Here is a 22184-nt window from a genome sequence, read left to right as displayed (position 1 = left end):
AGCCTTCCAAGAAGGGAAATCTCCTCAATTCTTGATGGCAATCAAGTGAAATTCCAACATCTCAATCCAATGTTACACTCTACATTATTCAATCCTAACTGGTTGCATTCCAGTGGTATTTCCATTGTCACAGCAAGACTGAAGTCACAATGTTCCCTATAGTATTTGGCCATCCGTGGCTCCACTTATCCTAATAACCTTCAACCAGGCTCTGAAATAGATATCCATCCAGCTCCTTTTCACAGAAATCACAGAAACCCCACAGTGCAGATAGAGGCCATTTCAGCCCATCGAGCCTGCACCGACACATATCCCACCTGATCCCCGTAACCCCTACACCAACACATATCCCACCCTATCCCCGTAACCCCACGTATTTAATCCCCCTAACACTAAGGGTCAATTTATCATAGCCAATCAACCTAACTCGCACATCTTTGGACTGTGGGAGGAAACCGGAGCACCCGGAGGAAACCCACGCAAACACGGGGAGAATGTGCAAACTCCACACAGACAGTCACCCGAGGCCGGATTCGAACCCGGGTCCCTGGCGCTGTGAGGCAACAGTGCTAACCACTATGCCACCGTAAAGGAACACAAACCGCATTTAATCTATTACAAAGTGATAGGGAAAGAATAATGGATTCAGACAAATTGTTAATATGCTTTAATAAACCTAAATGGTATTAAGGTTGGATAATAGATGCACTTCATCAGGATACCTCATCCTGTGCCATTGAAACTTGACCATGTTGAAATCGCTGTTAAAACATCCAATCTCAACAAGACTGAGTTGTCAACCTATGACTGAGATTAAATATAAACCCAATCATTACCCTTTTCTAATGTTCCTCTGTAAAAGTTTCAGCTGCATTTGTAAGTAAGAAAATAAACATCAGTAGATAGCCCAATACAATGACATCTTCAATAAACAGCGTTACCATGTTGGATTTTACATGTATCCAACTCTATTCTTGTGGTGTGGCTGATGCCATCACTAGCAAACAGTCTGGGCCGTTTCCAAGCTGTTTTTTAAGCCTGTTCCAAACATCTGCTGGAACATTGGACCTCTTTTCATAAAGCCATCCTTAAAGAGGCACTGCAGCAGCTTTCAGCTTCAGATTGAACTTGACCCCTCGTACGATGCCACAGGGTGTAAACCGACGTAAATTAGCCGAGAATCAGGTACCTCTATGGTACCTGATGTGACAGCTTCTGAAATATGATTTACAATTGAAATATTGAGGGGAATTTTAACCCCCAAGGACGGTTGGGGTGGGACGGGTCTGAAGGTAAAAATTTCAAACCTGCCTCCAACCCCCCTACTTTGGGTTTTAATGGAGGTGGGTCGGGGCGGGTGATCAATCCACTCTTGGGAGGCAGGCCGGTCACTGAAATCTTTTAAGGATGTTGCGTGCCTCCATTTTAACAGGATTTTTATTTTTAACTCTTGGAGGCTGGGATTCCCGGGCCTTGGGAATTTCGGCATGTACAAGGAGGCAAGAAGGGCTGGATCCATAAGGTAAGTGTCTTTATTGTACTGTTTGTGGGCCAGGAGGAGCAGGAGTGTTTCCTCCGGGCCCAACAAGCTTACCTGCACACGACTGGACCCCGCGATCGGCCAAATACTACCCCCGCGATGTCTGATTCACCCCCTAACCCCAGTGTCCAATCCTCCGCGATGTCTGATTCACCCCCTAACCCCACACTGTCCAATCCCCCGCGATGTCTGATTCACCCCCTAACCCCACACTGTCCAATCCCCCGCGGTGTCTGATTCACCCCCTAACCCCACAGTGTCCAATCCCCCGCGATGTCTGATTCACCCCCTAACCCCACAGTGTCCAATCCCCCGCGATGTCTGATTCACCCCCTAACCCCACACTGTCCAATCCCCCGCGATGTCTGATTCACCCCCTAACCCCACAGTGTCCAATCCCCCGCGATGTCTGATTCACCCCCTAACCCCAGTGTCCAACCCCCCTGCGATGTCTGATTCACCCCCTAACCCCACACTGTCCAATCCCCCGCGATGTCTGATTCACCCCCTAACCCCACAGTGTCCAATCCCCCGCGATGTCTGATTCACCCCCTAACCCCACACTGTCCAATCCCCCGCGATGTCTGATTCACCCCCTAACCCCACACTGTCCAATCCCCCGCGATGTCTGATTCACCCCCTAACCCCACAGTGTCCAATCCCCCGCGATGTCTGATTCACCCCCTAACCCCACAGTGTCCAATCCCCCGCGATGTCTGATTCACCCTCTAACCCCACAGTGTCCAATCCCCCGCGATGTCTGATTCACCCCCTAACCCCACAGTGTCCAATCCCCCGCGATGTCTGATTCACCCCCTAACCCCGCAGAGTCCGGCCCCCCAGCGATGTCCAACTGATGCCAATGTCCCACCCCCCCCCCGATGTCCAACACCCCCTCCCCTCCGTGATCTTCTGCTTAGTTGACACCTGCTCCCCGGCTGCTTTCCCGCCCAACAGGCATCCAGTCTGGCAATCTGGCTGGCTCTCTGACGGGAAATCTGTTGAAAAAATTTAAAAGATGTCCTGCAGTTAATTTCTCCAGGAAGTCTGGAGAAACCCGTAATTTCAAGTTTGTAATTTCTCGAGTCTGTTCCATCATTTAATTAGATCGAGACTGATCTGTGTCTTAAGTCCATCTCCCCGCCTTGATTCCGTAACCCTTACTACCCTTGCCTAACAAAAATCGATCAATCTCAGTTTTGAAATTTTTAATTGACCTCTAGCCTCAAAAGCTTTTAGTGGGAGAGTTTTCCTGATTTCCACTACCCTTTGTGTGAAGAAGTGCTTCCTGATATCACATCTGAACAGCCTGGCTCTAAATTTATGCCCCCTTGTTCTGGATTCCACCATCAGAGGAAATAGTTTTTCTCCATCTACCCTATCAATTCCTTTAATCTCCTTAAACACCTCAAGCAGACCACCCCTTAATCTTTAAGCTGTAGTTTTCATATCAACTAGGGATCTACTTTTAGACTGGTTGATCACCCTGGGACAACGCGGAACCACTACCCGTCTACAACTGAGGAGAGAAATGACAACTCTATAGAAGCAAGACAGACGCAGAATGTAGTTTACAAGGATGGCAGTGAAGTGTGTTTCGTGATCTGGCCCCTGCCTACCTGCACTCTCTCCGATCTTCCCTCTGACTAGTGGCAGCTTCTCTGCTGCAGTAGTCAGGGTGGGAAGCGCATCCATCTGTGCAGCTTCCCCCCGGTGCCTGGCATTCATTCTCGTTCTCATTAACAGCTGCCATCTGGTGGGTCTCATGAACGTTGCGGTGCGAAGGATAGAAAGAATAAGGGTTTCAGGAGGAGGAAGAACGCACTTTGTACGAATGCAGCAAACAGAAGGCCTGGCGGGTTTAAAGTGGCGGCGAGGTGCTGAAGGTTTCACTGTGACTGCAGGAACTGATTCACATACAAGCCAGCTACTCGCTGCAGCAGCATACTCCCAGCAGTCAGCACGAGATTCTCACACACTTGTTATTACACAGTGTGTTGACCTTAAGAGAAGGGGTCCAGGCTTTCGCATAGACAGCTTGCTGCCAGCATCTGCCCATGCATACCATCGTCTTCTTCAAACACACAGTATCTTCGGCTACAGGAGTAAGTGAGTCAGGATTCAGCGGATCACTCATCGACGCAATCATATTGTGCAAGTGTCTCAGAAATAATATCTTCAGCTGAATTATTAAAATGAAAATTGCTGAAGGAATTATTCTGCTTCACAAATAATACCCAGGAGTGTTACATGCAACAAATTCATTCAGGGTCTAATCTTAAAGATATTACAGCACAGGAGTGCATTTGGCCAATTGTGCCCGTGTCCTATTTGTAAAAAAACCCAGAGATACTGGAGGTTATGTTCCTACATTAGCTTTTTTGTGTGCGTTGGAACTTATACAAAATCACAGTGATGCTGGAAATAAACCCATTAAATAAGGAATGTTTTTATCAGGTACGGCTGCAAGTTTTGAGCGGTTTCCACCGGCAGGAGGGTCGGTAACCGGAGAACGCAGATTTAAGGTACAGTAATTGGCAAAAGAACCAGAGGGGAGATGAGGAGAATTTTTTTAATGCAGCGAGTTGTTGTGATCTGGAATGCGCTGCCTGAAAAGGTGGTGGAAGCAGATTCAATATTACCTTTCAAAAGGGAATTGGATAAATCCGAGAAGGGGTGAAAAAAATTGCAGAGCTGTGGGGAAGGAGCTCGGGAGTGGGACTAATTGGAGAGCTCTTTCAAAGAGCCAGCACAGGCACGATGGGCCGAATGACCTCCCCTGTGCTGTATGATTCTATAAGTGATCCCCTTGGAATAGATTTTATTTTAAAGGACACTTAGGGGGGCGATTTTCCCAGCCCTGGGGAGGCGGGACTGCCGGGAAAATGGCAGAATCTGGGAGTGGGTACCCATCCCGCCCCCAACCCACCTCCATGCCATCTTGCCAGGAGACGGGTACCTGACCCGCGCCGGGTCCTGTCTCCTCGAGGTGGGAAGGGGATTAATGCCAGTTAACTGCCTGTTAGCAGGTTGGTAATCGGCAGTTTTTTGGCTAATCCCTATTTTGAGCCCTGAAGTATGGGCTTCCCGACAGCTCCGAACCTCGCCAGGGTCAGCGAGGCGAGCCGTGGGTTTGCGGGGGTCAGAGGGGCCGAAATGTCCAGTGTGCAGGTGAGTGATGAGTGCAAGTGTGGAGAGGTAAGTGTGTGAGGTGACTCTAAAGTGTTTTAATAAGATTACTTACCTTTGCTTCTTCCTCCAGGCTTCATCCCTTTAGGCTGCGGAGCTGCCTCATCTCACCGGCAGAGAAAGCAGAATGGCTGCTGCATTCTCAGATACAGCAGCCTCTGCTTTCTGCTCAGGAAAGCTTTCTAAGTGAGCCTGTGTCCTAGGTCTCAACTTAGAAGACAGACTGTCAGTGTTTGACAGCTTCACAGAGCTCTCAAACGATGACAATTCATCTGTCAAAACATCTTGACAGATGAAGTGTCATACGCTGACATCATCTGTCACCGGCTTTCCCTTAATTGGCCAGCTAAGCCTGCTGGGCGGGCTTAACAAGGCCAATCAAGGGAAAATAGCGTGGGTTGGCCAGACATGGATGGAGGCGGGACTAAAACCCAACAAGCAGCTTTCCCGCTCCATCACGTCCCCATTGATAAAATCACCCCATATTCCCAGTTACAGAAGGAGGACATCCAACAGTAATTATGGAAATTGTGGAGGACTTTGTTTTATTCACACCGAGGGATGGTGGATCTAATGGGGCTGGAAGAGGAGAGGGTGTTATTGCTAATGCCTCACCTTATTCTGCAGTAAAGCATACCAATTGCAGCACATTACTGTCCCTAATAACTGCCACACCAGACAAAAGATGCACTGAAAGTTGACCATTAAACTGCTCTTAGATTCACTTTCAGCTCAATCCAGATAACTCTATTGTTAAGGCCTCTATTTAACCTGTCTTTTTTAAGACCTGGTATCATTATCTGGGCTGAACGCTATAACCATCTAGTTTTCCACACATACAGGTTCTGCCATTGTCCACTTACATGAGGATTGTTGCTGCTGATTTCAGAGGAGGTGGCAAACAGTTTAAACAGGGTAACAAGGGATCTACCTTTCCATGTTATTCCTCATAGCTAGAGTTAAATTAAGAATTAAAACAAGCTCGATGCACATGTACGATTACATTGACAGCAAGTATACATTTTTTTCTTTATGCCAAAATGGGATGGAGCAGGGGGAAAAAATGCGCTCAATAGTACCCGGTTTAAAGAAGACAAAGGCTCTCCAATCAGAAAGATTGCCTCAGGATCCCATGTAAAATTGCTGTAAGGTTTCATTCACAGAATCATCTTTAGCTACTGGATACCATAAAATCAGCTGTACAAGGCCTAGGTTCATTGTGTTGCTAAGTAATAGAGAAGACGCTTCCCCAGTGGCTCAGCAGTTTATCCAGTGACTAGCTAAGTCATGCAGACTAGCACGGTCTCATATTCGATTCCTAGGTTAACTGAATTCAGTCAGACAATGGTACAATTAGCCTTAAGCTAAGAATTAAAGTGGAATTTGGTAAGGGGTACTAACTCCATAACCCTGGGAATTACCTTGGACCCCCAAACAGTGACCTTTTGTATTACTAACTCTACAGTTTTAGTCTTAGCATTTGGATGGTGAAATTCATTATCTTTTTTTTTCTTTCATAAAAATACAGCAGAGGAAGGGCATTTGGTTAATTCACTGCGACAGGATTTATTTAAAATAGGGATGATTCATTCTGTAAAATTCAACATGGTGGTTTAAAAGTCAAGGGGAGAGCTGCAGTGATTTTTTTCCAGCGTGGACAGATAACAACAAGCAGGCAATCTGTCCTGGAAGGTCCTATTCATGCAATGCAAGCAACCCAAAGGAATCCGATTAAAGTCTGTACATGCACCACTGCACTGCAAGGATGGGCTTCACTTATCGAAGTTGTGGTTTTATTGAGGTCATGGCTCATATGTGAGCTGTTTAATTTTTAATTACATCCAAAAGCCGTAAAGAGCTCTTCCTGTTCTCTTGTGGAAAAGATAGAATTATGGATAGGCTCTGAGGAGGCCACAAGTTAGATGGTAGTGTCAAACCCAACACTGTACCCTATCCTTCTTAATTGAAAGTTCCTTGATTCAAAATTATCAAGATAATTCAATTTTTTGTTACTATTTTCCCACTTTGCTTTGTAGCTTAACTCAAATTACCGGACAATTCAATTTTTTGGACTGTACATGTCTGATGATACAACTGTCTAGACTATCCAGGATGTTGCTTTCTTTTGATAGCTTTAATAAACTATTAAGAGCAGCAAAAGCATTTTTTTCGCTTTGTGCGCAAGAACATGAAGTACTGAACAGGAAAAGCTTGTTCAATAGTGAGGCCAGTAATACGTGAGCATTTACAGATGTTGTTTTACTTCATTAGGTATCAATGGGGTCGCTTTCCGTCCCCATTTTTGACTGGGAACGGGGCATTAGCGGGGCAAACATTGGGGTGCACTACCTTCCAGCCCGTTCCCCTGATGCCTGGCCCACCGTGACTTTGGAGCAGGCCGGGAAATAGGCGCGCAACAGTCCCGCAACAAACAGCCTGCTTAATTATGCAGATTGGGGGTCCTATGGTGTCTGAGACCCCGATGCGCTGGAATAGCTAAAGTTGCGGGTTTATTGAGACCATGGACTATGTACTGTTTAATTTTTAATTACATACAAATTGCATAAAGAGCACTTCCTGTACTCTTGTGGAAAAGATAAAATCATGAATGGGCTCTGAGGAGGCCACACAGAATTCACAGCACAGAAACAGGTCTATGTCGGTGTTTATGTTCCTCACAATTCAAATGATGTTATGAGATGAGGTATTGTGTAGCTGCAAAAAATATTAAGTATATTTCCCATCAGCTTATGTGGCCCCTCAAAAATGTTTCTGGGTTTGTTTTTTGGATCGCTGGGTGGCTGACACAGGCAGGAGGTCATCTCTCTTCCCTAACCTTTTCCAGTTCTGATGAAGGGTTTGACCTGAAACGTTGACTCTGGTTCTCTCTCCTCGATGCTGCCTGACCTGCTGAGCGTTTCCAGCATTTTCTGTTGTTATTTGAGGGAGTCATCACAATGTTTAAGAATTGCCAAACTAAGCTGCTGAGAAATCAAGACACGTGCCCAATACGGAGTGCACACAATCTCCTCATCGGGCGGCACCTCACTTAGCTAAGTCCAGAAAGCTTAACTGCAGGTTGGCAGAACAAAGTGTGTGCAGGAATACTGGTGGGATTTAACCAGGCAAAACCAGCCTGTCAGCATACAGCATTGGTAAGCTTCCTGCTGCTTATCCAGTCAGGATCACTCTACCAACTAGACCATTAACTTGTGGAGTTCTCTAGTACCAGGTATAAAGTGTCTCAATGTCCAATAACACATTTACCACTCCAGATTCCATTGGTGAGTCAGGCTAGCTGGTCAAACACCAGCAGTGTCCCAGAGTACCGAGGGCCTGTCTGCCCCAGGTGTCGGATTACTGAGTCTGCCACGTAGGAGTGATTTGCTTCCAAACTTTTATTGGTAGAGAACGTTCTTGAAGTAGGTTATTCCAGGTGTGGAGTCTGTAATGGTGACAGTGCCCATTTAACTATGTTTGATCAGAGTCTCTTCATATACCTACCTGCTGGAGGGGGAAAAAAAACTCTTTTTTCTCATTTCTAGTCTTGTTTTTTGAGGCTCACTAATTTGCACTCAAGTGCTTTACTCTTGCAATCACTGTGTTAAACAGCCAGACCACGTCCATATTATCCACGCGTTTCATCACTTTACAGATCTGTGTCATGTCCCCATCACACCCTCCTTTTCTCCAATAACACCAATTCAATATTGTCAACATTGTGAGCGCTGTGACGATCCTTGTTGCGAATCTTCGAAACCTCTTCAATGAAAGGAAGTCACTTTTAAGCTAAGGTAAGGTCTGCAAAACGTTACATAAAAGCAGTTTCCCAATGAGTACAGGCTGGTTCTGCTAAGCCTCCACTGTCCTATTTCCAACACCCAGTACCAGAAGGTGAACAGCTTGTGTGGTACAATTAAATGACAGAAAACAACTGCCAGATGGGAAAGATATGAATCTATCATTGTGAGGGGAAAGAAAATGATCTGCATAGTAAAATACCAGGAGTAGACAGCCGACTGTTCTGGTTTTCCATTATTTGTGCAGCCCATGTGTATTTGTGGGATCTTATGCTTTTCAAGGGAGCAAATGTAAGAAAACCAGTCACTTCGTGTACTGCAATTTGGATTTGATTGTCTCTCTCCCTATCTCTGTAACCTTCTCCAGCTCTACAACTGTCCGAGATCTCTAAGTTATTCCATTTCGGGCCTCTTGTGGATCCTTGATTTCCTTCGCCCCTCCACTGGCGGCCGTGGCTTCAGCTACCTGGGCCCTAAACTCTAGAATTCCCTCCTTAAACCTCCGCCTCTCTACCTCTCTCTGCTCCTTTAAGACGCTCCTTAAATCCTACCTCTTTGACCAAGCTTTTGGTCACCTGCCCTAATATCTCCTTATGAGGCTTGGTGTTAATGTTTGGTCTGATCACACTCCTGTGAATAACCATGCTACTATGTTAAAGGCGCTATATAAATGCTAGTTGCTGTTGTTGAAGGTACAGAATCATGCTGTGATACAGCTTCACGGGAGCCAGCCCCGCCTCTGGTGTCTCGTCTCACACCTCACGTGCGAGTGTGAATGGTGAGTGTCAGCAGGGTAGTCAGCTGTGGGGTTATTGTAGCATTTCTACTTCATGCACTGTGATATTTTATTCTGTTAGCTGTCAAGTTGCTTTGCATTTCTTGACTGTTTAAACAGTTGGTTAATATGGTTCCTGATAAGCTGATGCAACGAGCTTGACATTTTAGTCCTGGGCACTGGGGAAGAATGGTTGGTGAGTTTAAAATCCACTCGCTTCCCCAGTCCTGTAGTTTTTCTAAAATCAAGCAGAATTGTTCTTAAACTTCAAAATCCTGTAATATTCTCCAGCTACTTAATCCATTGCTCAATGTTCAACATTACAAAAGTCTGATTGCATCCTATGTTCACACAGATGCACTTTCCAGCAAGGGTTACTGGGCAGTGATTAGGGATGGGAAGTCCAGCTGATTCTTGCCTCACCTCTAAGTCAGAAGGTTGTGGGTTCAAATCCCAGTCCAGAGACTTGAGCACGTAATCCAGGCTGACACTCCAGTGCAGTACAGAGAGAGTGATGCACTGTCAGATGAGATGTTAAAATTGGAGCCAGGCCATTCAGGAGAGAGGTTAGGAAACACTTCTTCACACAAAGCGTGGTAGAAGTGTGGAACTCTTTCCCACAAAAAGCAGTAGATGCTAGCTCAATTAATCATTTTAAATCTGAGATCGATAAATATTTGGTAGGCAAGGACATTAAGTGATATGGAACCAAAGCTGCTAAATGGAGTTGGGTTCAGATCAGCCATGATCTTATTGAATGGCGGAACAGGCATGAGGGGCTGAACGACCTACTCCTGCTCATCTCAGGTGGACGTAAAAGATCTCATGGCACTATTTCGAAGAAGAGCAGGGGAGTTCTCCCTGTTGTCCTGGACACGATTTATCCCTCAACCAACACCTAAAAACAGATTATCTGGTGATCATCACATTGTGGGACTTTGCTGTGCGCAAAATTGGCTGCTGCGTTTCCTACATTACGACTGTGACTACATTCACTATGAAGCGCTTTGGAACGTCCTGAGGTCCTGAAAGGCACTATATAAATGCAAGTTCTTTCTTTAAGTGCCGAGAGAGAACTAAATAGCCATTTCTCCCATGTGCCCAGGATTGGTGGCAACTTGGTGTATTAGCATATCAAAAATGTCTTTCTTAATCAGCATATCAGAAACCATCCCATCCAGCCAAACATACATTAAAGCAGAGCAAACAACATACAGCATCACTGGAGAAGAGGTAGAAAGAAAGACTTGCATATCTATAGCGCCTTTCACAACCTCAGGACTAACAAAGTGCTTTACAGCTAATTAAGTGCTTTTGAAGTGTAGTCAATGTTGTAATATAGGAAATGTGTTTGCTAGGTCTATCACAAGATAAGTTCAAAATGGGAAGCTGGCCAGGAGTGCATTGGAATAGTCGAGTCTAGGGGTAACAAAGGCATGGATGAGGGTTTCAGCAGCAGATAAGCTGATAGGCAGAGACGGGCGATGTTCCGGAGGTGGAAATAGGTGGTCTTAGTGATGGCACGGATATGTGGTCGGAAGCTCATCTCGGGGTCAAATATGACACCAAGGTTGCGAACAGTCTGGTTCAGCCTCAGACAGTTACTAGGGAGAGGGAGGAGTCGGTGGCTATGGAATGGAGTTTGTGGCGGGGACCAAAGACAATGGCTTTGGTCTTCCCAATATTTAGTTGAGGAAAGTTTTGCTCATCCAGTACTGGATGTCGGACAAGCAGTGTGACAACTTAGAGACAATGGATGGGTCGACAGAGGTGGTGGTGAGATAGAGCTGGGTGTCGTCAGCGTACATATGGAAACGAATGCAGTGTTTTTGGATGATGTCGGCGAGGGGCCGTATGTAGATGAGAAATAGGAGGGGGCCAAGGATAGATCCTTGGGGGGACACCAGAGGTAACAGCGCGGGACCAGGAAGCAAAGCCATTGATTGTGATTTTTCTGGCTATGACTGGATAGATAAGAATGAAACCAGGCGATTGCAGTCCCACCCAGCTGGACGATGGTGGAGCGGCGTTGGAGGAAGATGGTGTGGTCAACTGTGTCAAAGGCAGCAGATTGGTCAAGAAGGACGAAGCGGGATTGTTTACCACTGTCACAGTCACATAGCGTGTCATTTTGTGACTTTGATAAGAGCCGTACTGTGGCGGGGCGGAAACCTGATTGCAGGGGTTCAAACAAGGAGTTACGGGAAAGATGGGCACTGACTTGGGAGGCGACAGCACATTAAAGGACTTTGGAGAGGAAAGGGAGGTTGGAGATGGGGCAGTAGTTTGCAAGGATGGAGCGGTCAAGGATTTTTTGTGGAGAGGGGTGATGACTGCAGATTTGAAAGAGAGGGGAACAGTACCTGAGGAGAGAGGACTATTAACATTATTAACTAACATGGGAGCCAGGAAGGGAAGTTGGGTGGTCAGCAGTTTAGTGGGAACAGGATTGAGGTAGCAGGAGGTGGGTCTCATAGACAAGATGAGCTCGGAGAAGGCATGAGGGGAGGTAGAAGAAAAACTAGAGAAAGATGTGAGTTCAGGGCTAGGGCAGGGGGAAACCTGAGAGGTAGTTTGGCTAGGGGAAGAGAGGGAAGCGGCAGAGGCAGCTAAATGGATGGTCTCAATCTTAGTGACAAAGAAGTACATGAGCTCTTGTTGTTGGAGATGAGGGTGGAGGAGACGGGGTGAGGGGTTTAAGAAGATCACATGGTTAACTCTTAGCTACCCTGTGAAGTGGCCCAGCAAGCTACTAATGGCTCAAAGTGGCCCACCGTCACCTTCTCAGGGCAATGGCTTGCCAACATCTTGTCAGAATCCATGCTCATTAACTCTCGAGCTTCCTTGCTTATTAACAAATGTAAACTATCAGTACCTAAAATACAGCTAGCTCATAACATTCTAACAATTAATGCTCACTGAGGAGTGATAAATAGCAGTATCTTTGGCAAGCTTAGTTTCTGAATACAAATCAATTGTGGAGGAAAGATTAACTCCAATCAACACAGATTACTATTTACTCTCTTCCATTCAAAATCATTCCATCGCCCATGTTAACGGAAACTCTTTGACAATAGACTTCATTAATATGCAGTGCACTTACATTATAGGACTGCTGCAGATGGTAGCTCACAAGCCAGCAGCAGCACTGTAATATAAATGCAGTGGCACCAGTACTTCCAGCGGCTGCAGTAGTACCTGGAAATGGTTACTGCCCAAACTGCCAGGAGCGAAGTGCAGCAGGCAGCAACCAACCAAACACTTCTGGCAGTCCGTGGCACGTGCAGGCTCAGCTCTTAGGCTACAGACATCAAATTCCTGGCCTGTGCGGATTTACCTGAAACTAGGGAAAGTCTATGGGCAGAAAGATAAAGTCACAATTGAATATGCCACCAGGGGTCTGAAATGCGAGTAGGGCCTCTCCCAAGGCACCTGGGGTGGGAACACATTGACTTCAATTAGAATTCAGCAATATGTAAACAACTTAAAATGGGATAAAACGGGATAAATGGGACAAGTTATGCTAAACTTGTATCGAAACTTGGTTAGACCACATTTGGAGTACTGCGTACAATTCTGGTCGACATATTGTAAAAAGGATATAGAGACACTGGAGAAGGTGCAGAGAAGATTTACAAGGATGATACATAGAAACATAGAAGATAGGAGCAGGAGTAGGCCATTCGGCCCCTCGAGCCTGCTCCGCCATTCAATGAGATCATGGCTGATCATCCAAATTCAGTACCCTGTTCCTGCCTTCTCCCCATATCCCTTGATCCCTTTAGCCTTAAGAAATATATTCAACTCTTTCTTGAATATATTTAATGAATTGGCCTCAACTGCCTTCTTTGGTAGAGAATTCCACAGGTTCACCACTCTCTGGGTGAAGAAATTCCTCCTCATCTCTGTCCTAAATGGCTTACCCCTTATCCTTAGACTGTGACCCCTGGTTCTGGACTCCCCGACCATCGGGAACATCCTTCCAGCATCTAGTCTGTCTAGTCCTGTTAGAATTTTATAAGTTTCGATGAGATCCCCTCTCATTCTTCTAAACTCCAGCGAGTACAAGCCCAATCGACCCAATCTCTCCTCATACGTCATTCCTGCCATCTCAGGTATCAGCCTGGTGAATCTTCGCTGCACTCCTTCCATGGCAAGAACATCCTTCCTCAGATAAGGCGACCAAAACTGCACACAATACTCAAGGTGTGGTCTCACCAAGGCCCTGTACAACTGCAGCAAGACATCCTTGTTCCTGTACTCAAACCCTCTCGCTACAAAGGCCAACATACCATTTGCCTTCTTAACCGCCTGCTGCACCTGCATGCTTACTTTCAGCGACTGGTGCACAAGGACGCCCAGGTCTCATTGCACTTCCCCTTCTCCCAATCTATTGCCATTCAGATAATAATCTGCCTTTGTAGGAATGGCTAGATTCCTAACTAAAGGACTGAGGTCGAGTCAGTCTATCAAACAAACAATGTTTAATACTAATCAACAGAGTTTAAAACGAAAACACAGGAGAACTACATTACAGGTCTGTACTCTTTGCTGGCTCCACGAGGACTGGCTAGGGCAGCTCCCCAGCCTGACGCCATGATGTCATCACGTTTTCCTGCCGCTGGAGGATCACGTGATCAACGTGATGACGTCATCACGTTTGGTCTCATTCTTAAAGGGACTGCGCTATGTACATGCAATGATATGAACAAAGATACAGATTCATTCTGTAGCTAATAATTTGTTAAAGATAATTATGTACATTAGATCCGAGTCCCACTGGTGGCTCCGCCACACCTTCCTGTTTTTGACACCAAAGTGGATAACCTCGCATTTATCCACGTTATATTGCATCTGCCATGCTTCTGCCCAATCACCCAACCTGTCCAAATCATACTGGAGTTTCTCGGCATCCTCCTCACAGCACACACCCACTCAGCTTTGTGTCGTCTGCAAACTTGGAGATATTACATCTAGTTCCCTCGTCCAGATCATTAATATATATTGTGAATAGCTGGGGTCCAAGGACCGATCCCTGCGGTACCCCACTAGTCACTGCCTGCCACTCGGAAAAAGAGCCGTTTATTCCAACCATAAATGTGAGGGTATATCTATCAGGAAAGGATGAACAGGCTGGGTCTCTTTTCTTTTGAAATGAGAAGGCTGAGGGGTAACCTAATAGAGGTCTTTAAAATTATGAAAGGTTTTGATAGACTGGATACAGAATGTTTCCACTTGTGGGGATCAATATAAGATAGCCACCAAGAAATCAAATAGGGAATTCAGGAGAAAATTCTTTACCCAGAGGGTGGTGAGAATGTGGAACTTGCTACCACAGGGAGTAGTTGAGGCGAATAGTATGGATGCATTTAAGGGGAGGCTAGATAAGCATATGAGAAAAGGGAATAGAGGGTTATGTTGATAGATTTAGATGAGGAAAGACGGGAGGAGGCTCGAGTGGAGCATAAACGCCGGCATGGACTGGTTGGGCTGAATGGCCTGTTTCTGTGCCGTATATCCGATGGAATTCTATGTAAACACTAATGTTTCTCAAGTAGCCTTTGACTATAAAATAATCAATTCTTTCATGTTACTGATGGTACCTTTAACATTTGTTGATAAATTGTATTTCCGCAGGCCTGAAAGCGCAATGACAAAGCGAAGCACAAAACGGTTTCACCTGGTTTGCTAGGGCTATAAGAACCATAAAGATGCATATTATTCCACTCAAAAATTACTACACATTGTAATAGAACATGGCCTGGCCAACAGTCTGACATAAGCTCATGGCACAACATACTTAATCACTTGTGTTTCTTAAAACCTACCTCTTTGACCAAGCTTTTGGTCACCTGCCCTAATTCCTCCTAATGTGGTTCGGTGTCAAATTTTTTGTCTTATAATACTCCTGTGAAGCACCTTGGGACATTTTACTGTGTTAAAGGCGCTATATAAATACAAGTTGCTGTTGTTGTAGAGATATTTATCACATCACACTGTTGGTCGGTGCACGCTGCATCCTCAACCTGTGGTTTGTATTAACCAAAGTATGGATAAGCATTACTAATGCATCTGCCATGAGATGTTGCAGAAAAACTCAGGATTATTTAGCAGTAGTGTGTTCATTAGCTGAAATTTCAAACTATTTCGTCTAAATGATTTCATACGCTACTAAAAAACAATATGTGAAAGATGGTGAACAATACACTTTCACCATGAAAGTTAATGACTTTCTCCTACCTTTGCAAGGTTCAAATATGCAGAGAGTCAGAGCCAACTTGCTGGAGGCCCACTGCATTCAGGTCTCCCAGGTAGGGCAGGGCTACTCCACAGACTCATGCTCTGGGGGCAGAGCTTCTCACAGTTATGTTGAGAGCACTGCTATTAGCACTGGGATTCGGAGAGGTTGCAATACCTGCCTGACACAATACCGATTTGTTCTTCATTGCCCTACACAGCCTGCCTGCCTATTCACTTCTTGCCTTTCAGCACTTAACCCATGGGAAATTAGGCCACCACACTATCACACTATGTCACGCTCTGGCCTGTAGCCAGCCGAATTATCCATGTCAGTCTGTCTCGCTTAGGGATTCCTTTGTGTCTGAGCTCCTTCTAATGCACACTCTACCTCACCCTCGTGCACCCTACACTGTTGCTGCTTGTTGCCACTGTACGTAGGCACTTTTCAGCCTTCCGGCCTCAACACCGAATTCAACAACTTTAGATCATAACTGCACTCATATTTTCTCAGACAGCAGGTGCTGGTTCTGCTGTAATCATTTACATCTCCTTTGGATACTACCTTACTTGTCACATTACCATCTGCTTTTGCCTTGCACCATCATCCTTTTTATCATGTAATCACTACTGCCCTCCACCCTAGCCTGTTCTTTCTTCTTGCACCCCCCCCCCCCCCCGCCTTGCCCACACCACCAGCCCTTTTTCTCTGGCTCTGTACTTGCTTAAAAATTGTTAAATCTCTAAATTTTTCTAATTCTGAAAAAGGTCATAAGAACATAAGAAATGGGAGCAGGAGTAGGCCATTTGGCCCTTCGAGCCTGCTCCGCCATTCAACAAGATCATGGCTGATCTTCTACCTCAACTCCACTTTCCTGCACTATCCCCATATCCCCTGATTCCCTTAATATTCAAAAATCTATTGATCTCTGTCTTGAATATACTCAATGACTGAGCCTCCACAGCCCCCTGGGGTAGAGAATTCCAAAGATTCACCACCCTCTGAGTGAAGAAATTTCTCCTCTCCTCAGTCCTAAATGGCCGACCCCTTATTCTGAGACTGTGACCCCTGGTTCTAGACTCCCCAGCCAGGTGAAACATCTCCCTGCATCTACCCTGTCAAGCCCTGTAAGAATTTTGTATGTTTCAATGAGATCACCTCTCATTTCTCTAAACTCTAGGGAATACAGGCCTAGTCTACTAAATCTCTCCTCATAGGACAATCTCCCCATCCCAGGAACCAGTCTGGTGAACTTTCGTTGCACTCCCTCTATGGCAAGTATATCCTCCCTTAGGTAAGGAGACCAAAACTGTCACCTGTGGATGTCTACCTGACCATGATTCATTACCTCCTGTGGATGTTTACCTGACTATGAGTCATCACCTCTTTTGGGTGACAACCTGACTATGAGTCATCGCGTCCTGTGGATCTGCACTTGACCATGAGTCATCGTGTCCTGTGGATGTCTACCTAACTATTTAAAAAAAAAAATTGTTTATGGTATGTGGGTGTTGCTGGCAAGGCCAGCATTTATTGCCCATCCCTAATTGCCCTTGAGAAAGTGGTGGTGAGCCGCCTTCTTGAACCATTGCAGTCCATGTGGTGAAGGTACTCCCACAGTGCTGTTAGGTAGGGAGTTCCAGGATCATTCTCGTATATCTTTTCTGCACCCTCTCTAAGGCCTTCACATCCTTCCTAAAGTGTGGTGTCCAGAATTGGATAGAGTACTCCAGTTGTGGCCGAACCTGTGTTTTATAAAGGTTCATCATAATTTCCACGCTTTTGTACTCTATATCTCTATTTATGAAGCCCAGGATCCCGTGAGTCTTTTTAACTGCTTTCTCAACCGGCCCTGCCACCTTCAACAATTTGTGCACACATACCCCTAGGTCTCTCTGTTCGTGCACCCCCTTCAGGATTGTACCCTTTAGTTTATATGTCCTCTCCTTATTCTTTCTACCAAAATGTATCACTTCACACTTTTCTGCATTAAATTTCATCTGCCACATTTAACTGCCAGCCCTGTGGGATGGATCACCGTGAGGCTGTGGGCATTAAAAGAATGATTCCATCTAACATCTGTGCTGACATTCAATGATTTATAACATTCGAGATCTCCCGGCAGAATTGAAAAGTATGCAAATTTCCTGTTTCAAAATGCCAGACAGAGGCTTGTATCATTTCAGCACTAAAGGTTATCTTCCTCCTGGCCTTTTTGATGACGATGATTAGGGTGAAGGATGCAGGAGTGAGTGGAGAATGGGCTACTTTCCATCCAGTGTATTGTGCTGCTGGGGACAATTGAAAATGTTTTTTGACACCTGCACAATTGAAGGTGCAAAGTTAAGAGCTACGGCGACAGTAAAAAGACTGGCGTGTGGGTGGTGCAAGGTGACACCAGTGCTTTTCTGGAAACGATATTCTAATATTGGAGCCAAAGTCCATTTTACTATGCCCTCCCTCCACCAAATCAGTTTTCAGACATCTAGGGGCTGAAATTGCTTCTTACAAACATAAAAATGTATAAAATATAAGCTAACTTTTTTTCGTTTTTAATACACTCGTGAGAACATGTAACTTTCAGCACTGTGAATTTTGCGAGGTGTTGCAAGTTCATTCATCCCTAGATCCAACTGAGAACCTCTCATTCCAGACCCCGTCTGGGGACGACAAGCACCTTGTTGGTTTCGCACTCCAGCCAAAGGCAGGAAGGAAAGAAAGAAGAAAGACTTGCATTTCTATAGTGCCTTTCACGACCACTGGACGTCTCAAAGCGCTTCACAGCCAATTAAGTACTTTTGAAGTGTAGTCGCTGTTGTAATGTGGGAAAGGGTTATTAATGGTAGTGTAACCCTTCACACAGCCAAAAGATGTGCAGAATTCCTCCACAAAAGGTTTATCTTTATATGTCAGACCCAAGATAGCCCTCAACCACTTCTGTTGCTGGAGTGTGCCTTTGGGTTAGTGATAGCACTCTCCCCTCTGAGTCAGAAGATGAAGGGTGCGAGCCCCACTCCAGTCAGCACCACCAAGTGGAGACTAGAACACAGGCCTAGAAATTCAGTATAGCCACGTTTGGGGTGCTACAGCCGGGCGGCCGCTAAAGTTTGCGCCCGGCGCAAGTTCGCGTCACCTTCGCCGATATTCAGTGGCATCGCCCCAAGAGGTTGCTGCTGCGCTAAAACAGGCGATGCACGACTATCATTAGGCGCTAAGCCGGCGGCCCGGGGCGATACCCCCGAGGGCGGGCGCAGCGCAGGTGCGGGGAGTTGCTGATTGATGGCAGACACTCTGGCGCCGGTCAGCTCTTAAAGGGGGAGGGTGGATTTGTTTGCCTGCCACGCCCTGCACACTGCAGCCCTGAAGCAAGGCCTGACCACTTCTGCTTCATCTGTGCAACACCCAGGACTATGGAGAAGGCCAGGGAGAGAGTGCAGCGCTTCAGCGACGGCGACCTGAGGGTGCTGGTTGGCGCAGTGGAGCGCAGGCGCCATGTTCTATTCCCTGAAGGTGGCAGGAGGCCGCTGCCCAGCGCCTATCGGAAAGCCTGGAGGGAGGTGTCAAACAGGGTGACCTCCAACAGCGTGGTTGCCAGGACTCCTGTGCAATGCCGGAAAAAGTTCAACGACCTCACTCGGGTTGTCAGGGTGAGTACCCTTTCCAGTGTCCTCCTCATCCCTGCATGTGCACCTCAGTTTATGGGCAAAGGGACCTGAAAGCCCTAATGGCCAGCCCTCATCCAGCAGCTATGGGACTGTCATGAAAATCACTTGCACATTCAGCACTTTACACACTGTACAAGCTATTCGACCATGGGAGGCAGTACAGCCAAGATCAGGGCTTCACACTGTCAGGGCTAGTCCACCATGGGAGGCAGTGTAGACAAGATCAGGGCTTCACACTGTCAGGGCTAGTCCACCATGGGAGGCAGTGCAGACAAGATCAGGGCTTCACACTGTCAGGGCTAGTCCACCATGGGCGGCAGCGCAGACAAGATCAGGGCTTCACACTGTCAGGGCTAGTCCACCATGGGAGGCAGTGCAGACAAGATCAGGGCTTCACACTGTCAGGGCTAGTCCACCATGGGAGGTAGTGCAGACAAGATCAGGGCTTCACACTGTACTTAGAGGCCGTCCTTTCTCTTGCAGGCCAAGGTGGCGCACAACCGGAGGCAGCAGCGTGAGACCGGGGGAGGCCGTCCTGACCTCAAAGAGCTCTCCGACCTCGACCAGCGTGTGGAGCGCATTATGGCAGGCTGGCTGATTGGCCCCGTCGCCAGTGGAGATGCCGACCCTGTTCTGGGCCCCAATGGTAAGGGCATCACCTTTTTGACCTCTCTCTTTCCACTTGCGCCTCAGAACAGCATCCTTTACCACTGTCCGACCAATGCAGTGCATGGCAGCACTCATGCCTCCCTCGCTGCCGCCCTGTCCTCACTCTAAAGCAACTCTTGTGCCTCCCTGCTTTCAGATGGTGAATCGCCAGGTGAGGAGGCGGGCCCTCAAGCTGCCACTGTCAGTGATTCAGAATTCGAGGAGGAGGAAGAGGAAGCCGGCCCATCGGTGCCACCCTCAGCCGAGGCAGCCCATGGCGATGATGGGGACATGTCTTCCCTGGAGGGGAGCCAGGGGAAGGGTCGGAGGAGAGTGAAGCTCTGGGGCCCAGCGGCCTGCAGCAACGCGGGAGGGGTGGGGAAGCTCGGTGGACTTCTCCCCGGAGGGTGAGTACGGCCTCCAGTCCTGCGACGGTGAGCGCAGAGGAGGTGCAGCTCCTAGAGGAAATGGCCGCCCAGGCTGAGCGCAGGCACACTGAGCTCATGGCTGCAGTGGCAAGGATGCCTGACTCCATAGAGTCACTGTCAAGGAGTGTGCAGGAATTCGGGGCAGCACAGGCGGCTTCTAGCCAAGTGCTCAGTCGTGCCGTCCATTCACTGGCTGGTGTCATGCGGACACAGACCAGGGCCACACGGGCACTAACTGCTGCCACCCTCGCTGGATCGGCCAGGCATCGCCAGGGCACTCGCTTCAGCAGATTGCTGCGCATGCTGCAGTGCTGGCCCGTGCGAGTGCCACTGTCTCAGGCGACCAGGGAGTACCTGTGATCTGTCAGGTTGGCAGCATTCCTGCAGCCGACACTGCCACTCCTCCGTTACAGCTGCCACCAGCCGCTGGACAGAGTGCTGCCGCACAAGCAGAGTTGCACCAGTCAGCAGCCGGCCCCTCCAGGGCCAGACCTGGTCCAGGCTGACCCGCAAGGGCATCTGCCGTCTCGCCATGTGACCCTCAGAAGCCTTCCCCCAGCCTTGCTGCAGCCACTGGGGTCCCATTGAGGAGGAGCTGCAGGGCAGGCAGGGGCCAGTCGCAGATGCGAAAGGCATCACCCTCGCAGGCCAAAAAGTAGAAGGCGTGGCCAAATGTTTTGTTTCACATGCAAAGGCCGAGACTGTTCGTTTTGTGTTTTTTGAAAGGCCGAGACTGTGCGTTTTGTGTTTTTTGAAAGGCCGAGACTGGTCGATTTGTGTTTTTTGAGGGGGCTTCTCTCCATTAGTTTGTAATGTGGGAAGGGCAGAGGTTTCCAAGTAATAAATGTTCTTAAATCGCACTGTCCATGCTTTATTTTGCAAGTCCTGGTTGCCCTGCTCGGCTGAGGGCTTGTGGAGCGGCTACATTCATCTGGTGACATTGGCACAAGCCATTCCCTGAGAGGGGGCCTAGAACCGACGTTCAATAAGCCGCTGACGGGCGGCCCTTGCACTTTCTGCCTCCCTCCTGTGCTGGTCCTCCTGCTCCTCCTCCTCCTCAGGTGGTCCTCCAATCTCTGGTGGCAGTGGCTGAGTCCTGCGGATAGCCAGGTTGTGCAGCATGCAGCACACGACCACGAAATGGGAGACTCGCTCAGGCGAATATTGTAGGGCTCCTCCGGAACGATCCAGACAGCGGAACCGTTGTTTCAGGACGCCGATTGTTTGCTCAATGATGTTCCTGGTTGCTTGATGGCTGTCATTGTATCCCTCTTCAGCAGGGGTGCTGGGCGCATGGAGCGGGGTCATCAGCCAGGTGCACAAAGGATAGCCTTTGTCCCCGAGAAGCCATCCTCGTGGGTGAGGCTGGGCCTGGAACATGTCTGCCACAGAAGTCTGGCACAGGATGAAGGCATCGTGGCTGCTGCCTGGAAAGCGGGCATTGACAGCTAGGATGAGCTGCCTGTGGTCACACACCAACTGCACGTTGAGCGAATGGTAGCCCTTCCGGTTGCGGTAATCCTCGGCATTCTCCAGAGGTGCCCGCAAAACCACATGCATGCAGTCAATGGCGCCCTGCACCATGGGGAAGCCCGCTAATGCTGTAAAGCCCATTGCACGCTGTTGCTGCTTGACAAGGGCCATGGAGAAGGAGATGAACTGACGTCTCCTTCTGAAAAGGGCATTGGTCATCTGGCGGATGCAGCAATGCACGGCAAACTGGGAGATGTTGGAAATGTCCCCAGTAGCGGATTGGAAGGAGCCGGTGGCATAGAAGTTGAGAGACACCGTCACCTTCACTGCCACCGACAGAGACGTCCTGCTCCTCAGATGTGGCTGCAGATCTCCGCGAAGCAGGTGGCAGATCTCAGTGACCACCGCCCTTCGGAATCGCAGCTTCC

General features: G+C 47.7%; 1 protein-coding gene across 9 annotated transcripts in view; it reads right to left on the bottom strand.

Annotated features, from left to right (window-relative positions):
- Positions 1-22184, bottom strand: part of srrm3 (serine/arginine repetitive matrix 3) — a 389856-nt gene that overhangs the window by 121540 nt on the left and 246132 nt on the right. Inside the window, exon 1 of one of the 9 annotated variants that reach the window (XM_085964228.1) lies at positions 3160-4114. The exons of the other annotated variants lie outside the window; for them this stretch is intronic. Coding sequence (XP_085820354.1) covers positions 3160-3293 — 134 coding nt within the window. The 5' untranslated portion in view covers positions 3294-4114. Of the gene's footprint in view, positions 1-3159; positions 4115-22184 lie in introns of those variants that run through there. 9 annotated transcript variants of the gene reach the window in all.

Source organism: Somniosus microcephalus, chromosome 22 (genome assembly GCF_052327205.1).
Source record: "Somniosus microcephalus isolate GS21.2 chromosome 22, FLI_Smic_1.0, whole genome shotgun sequence".
NCBI lineage: Eukaryota > Metazoa > Chordata > Chondrichthyes > Squaliformes > Somniosidae > Somniosus > Somniosus microcephalus.
This window is presented reverse-complemented; position numbering and strand designations above follow the sequence as displayed.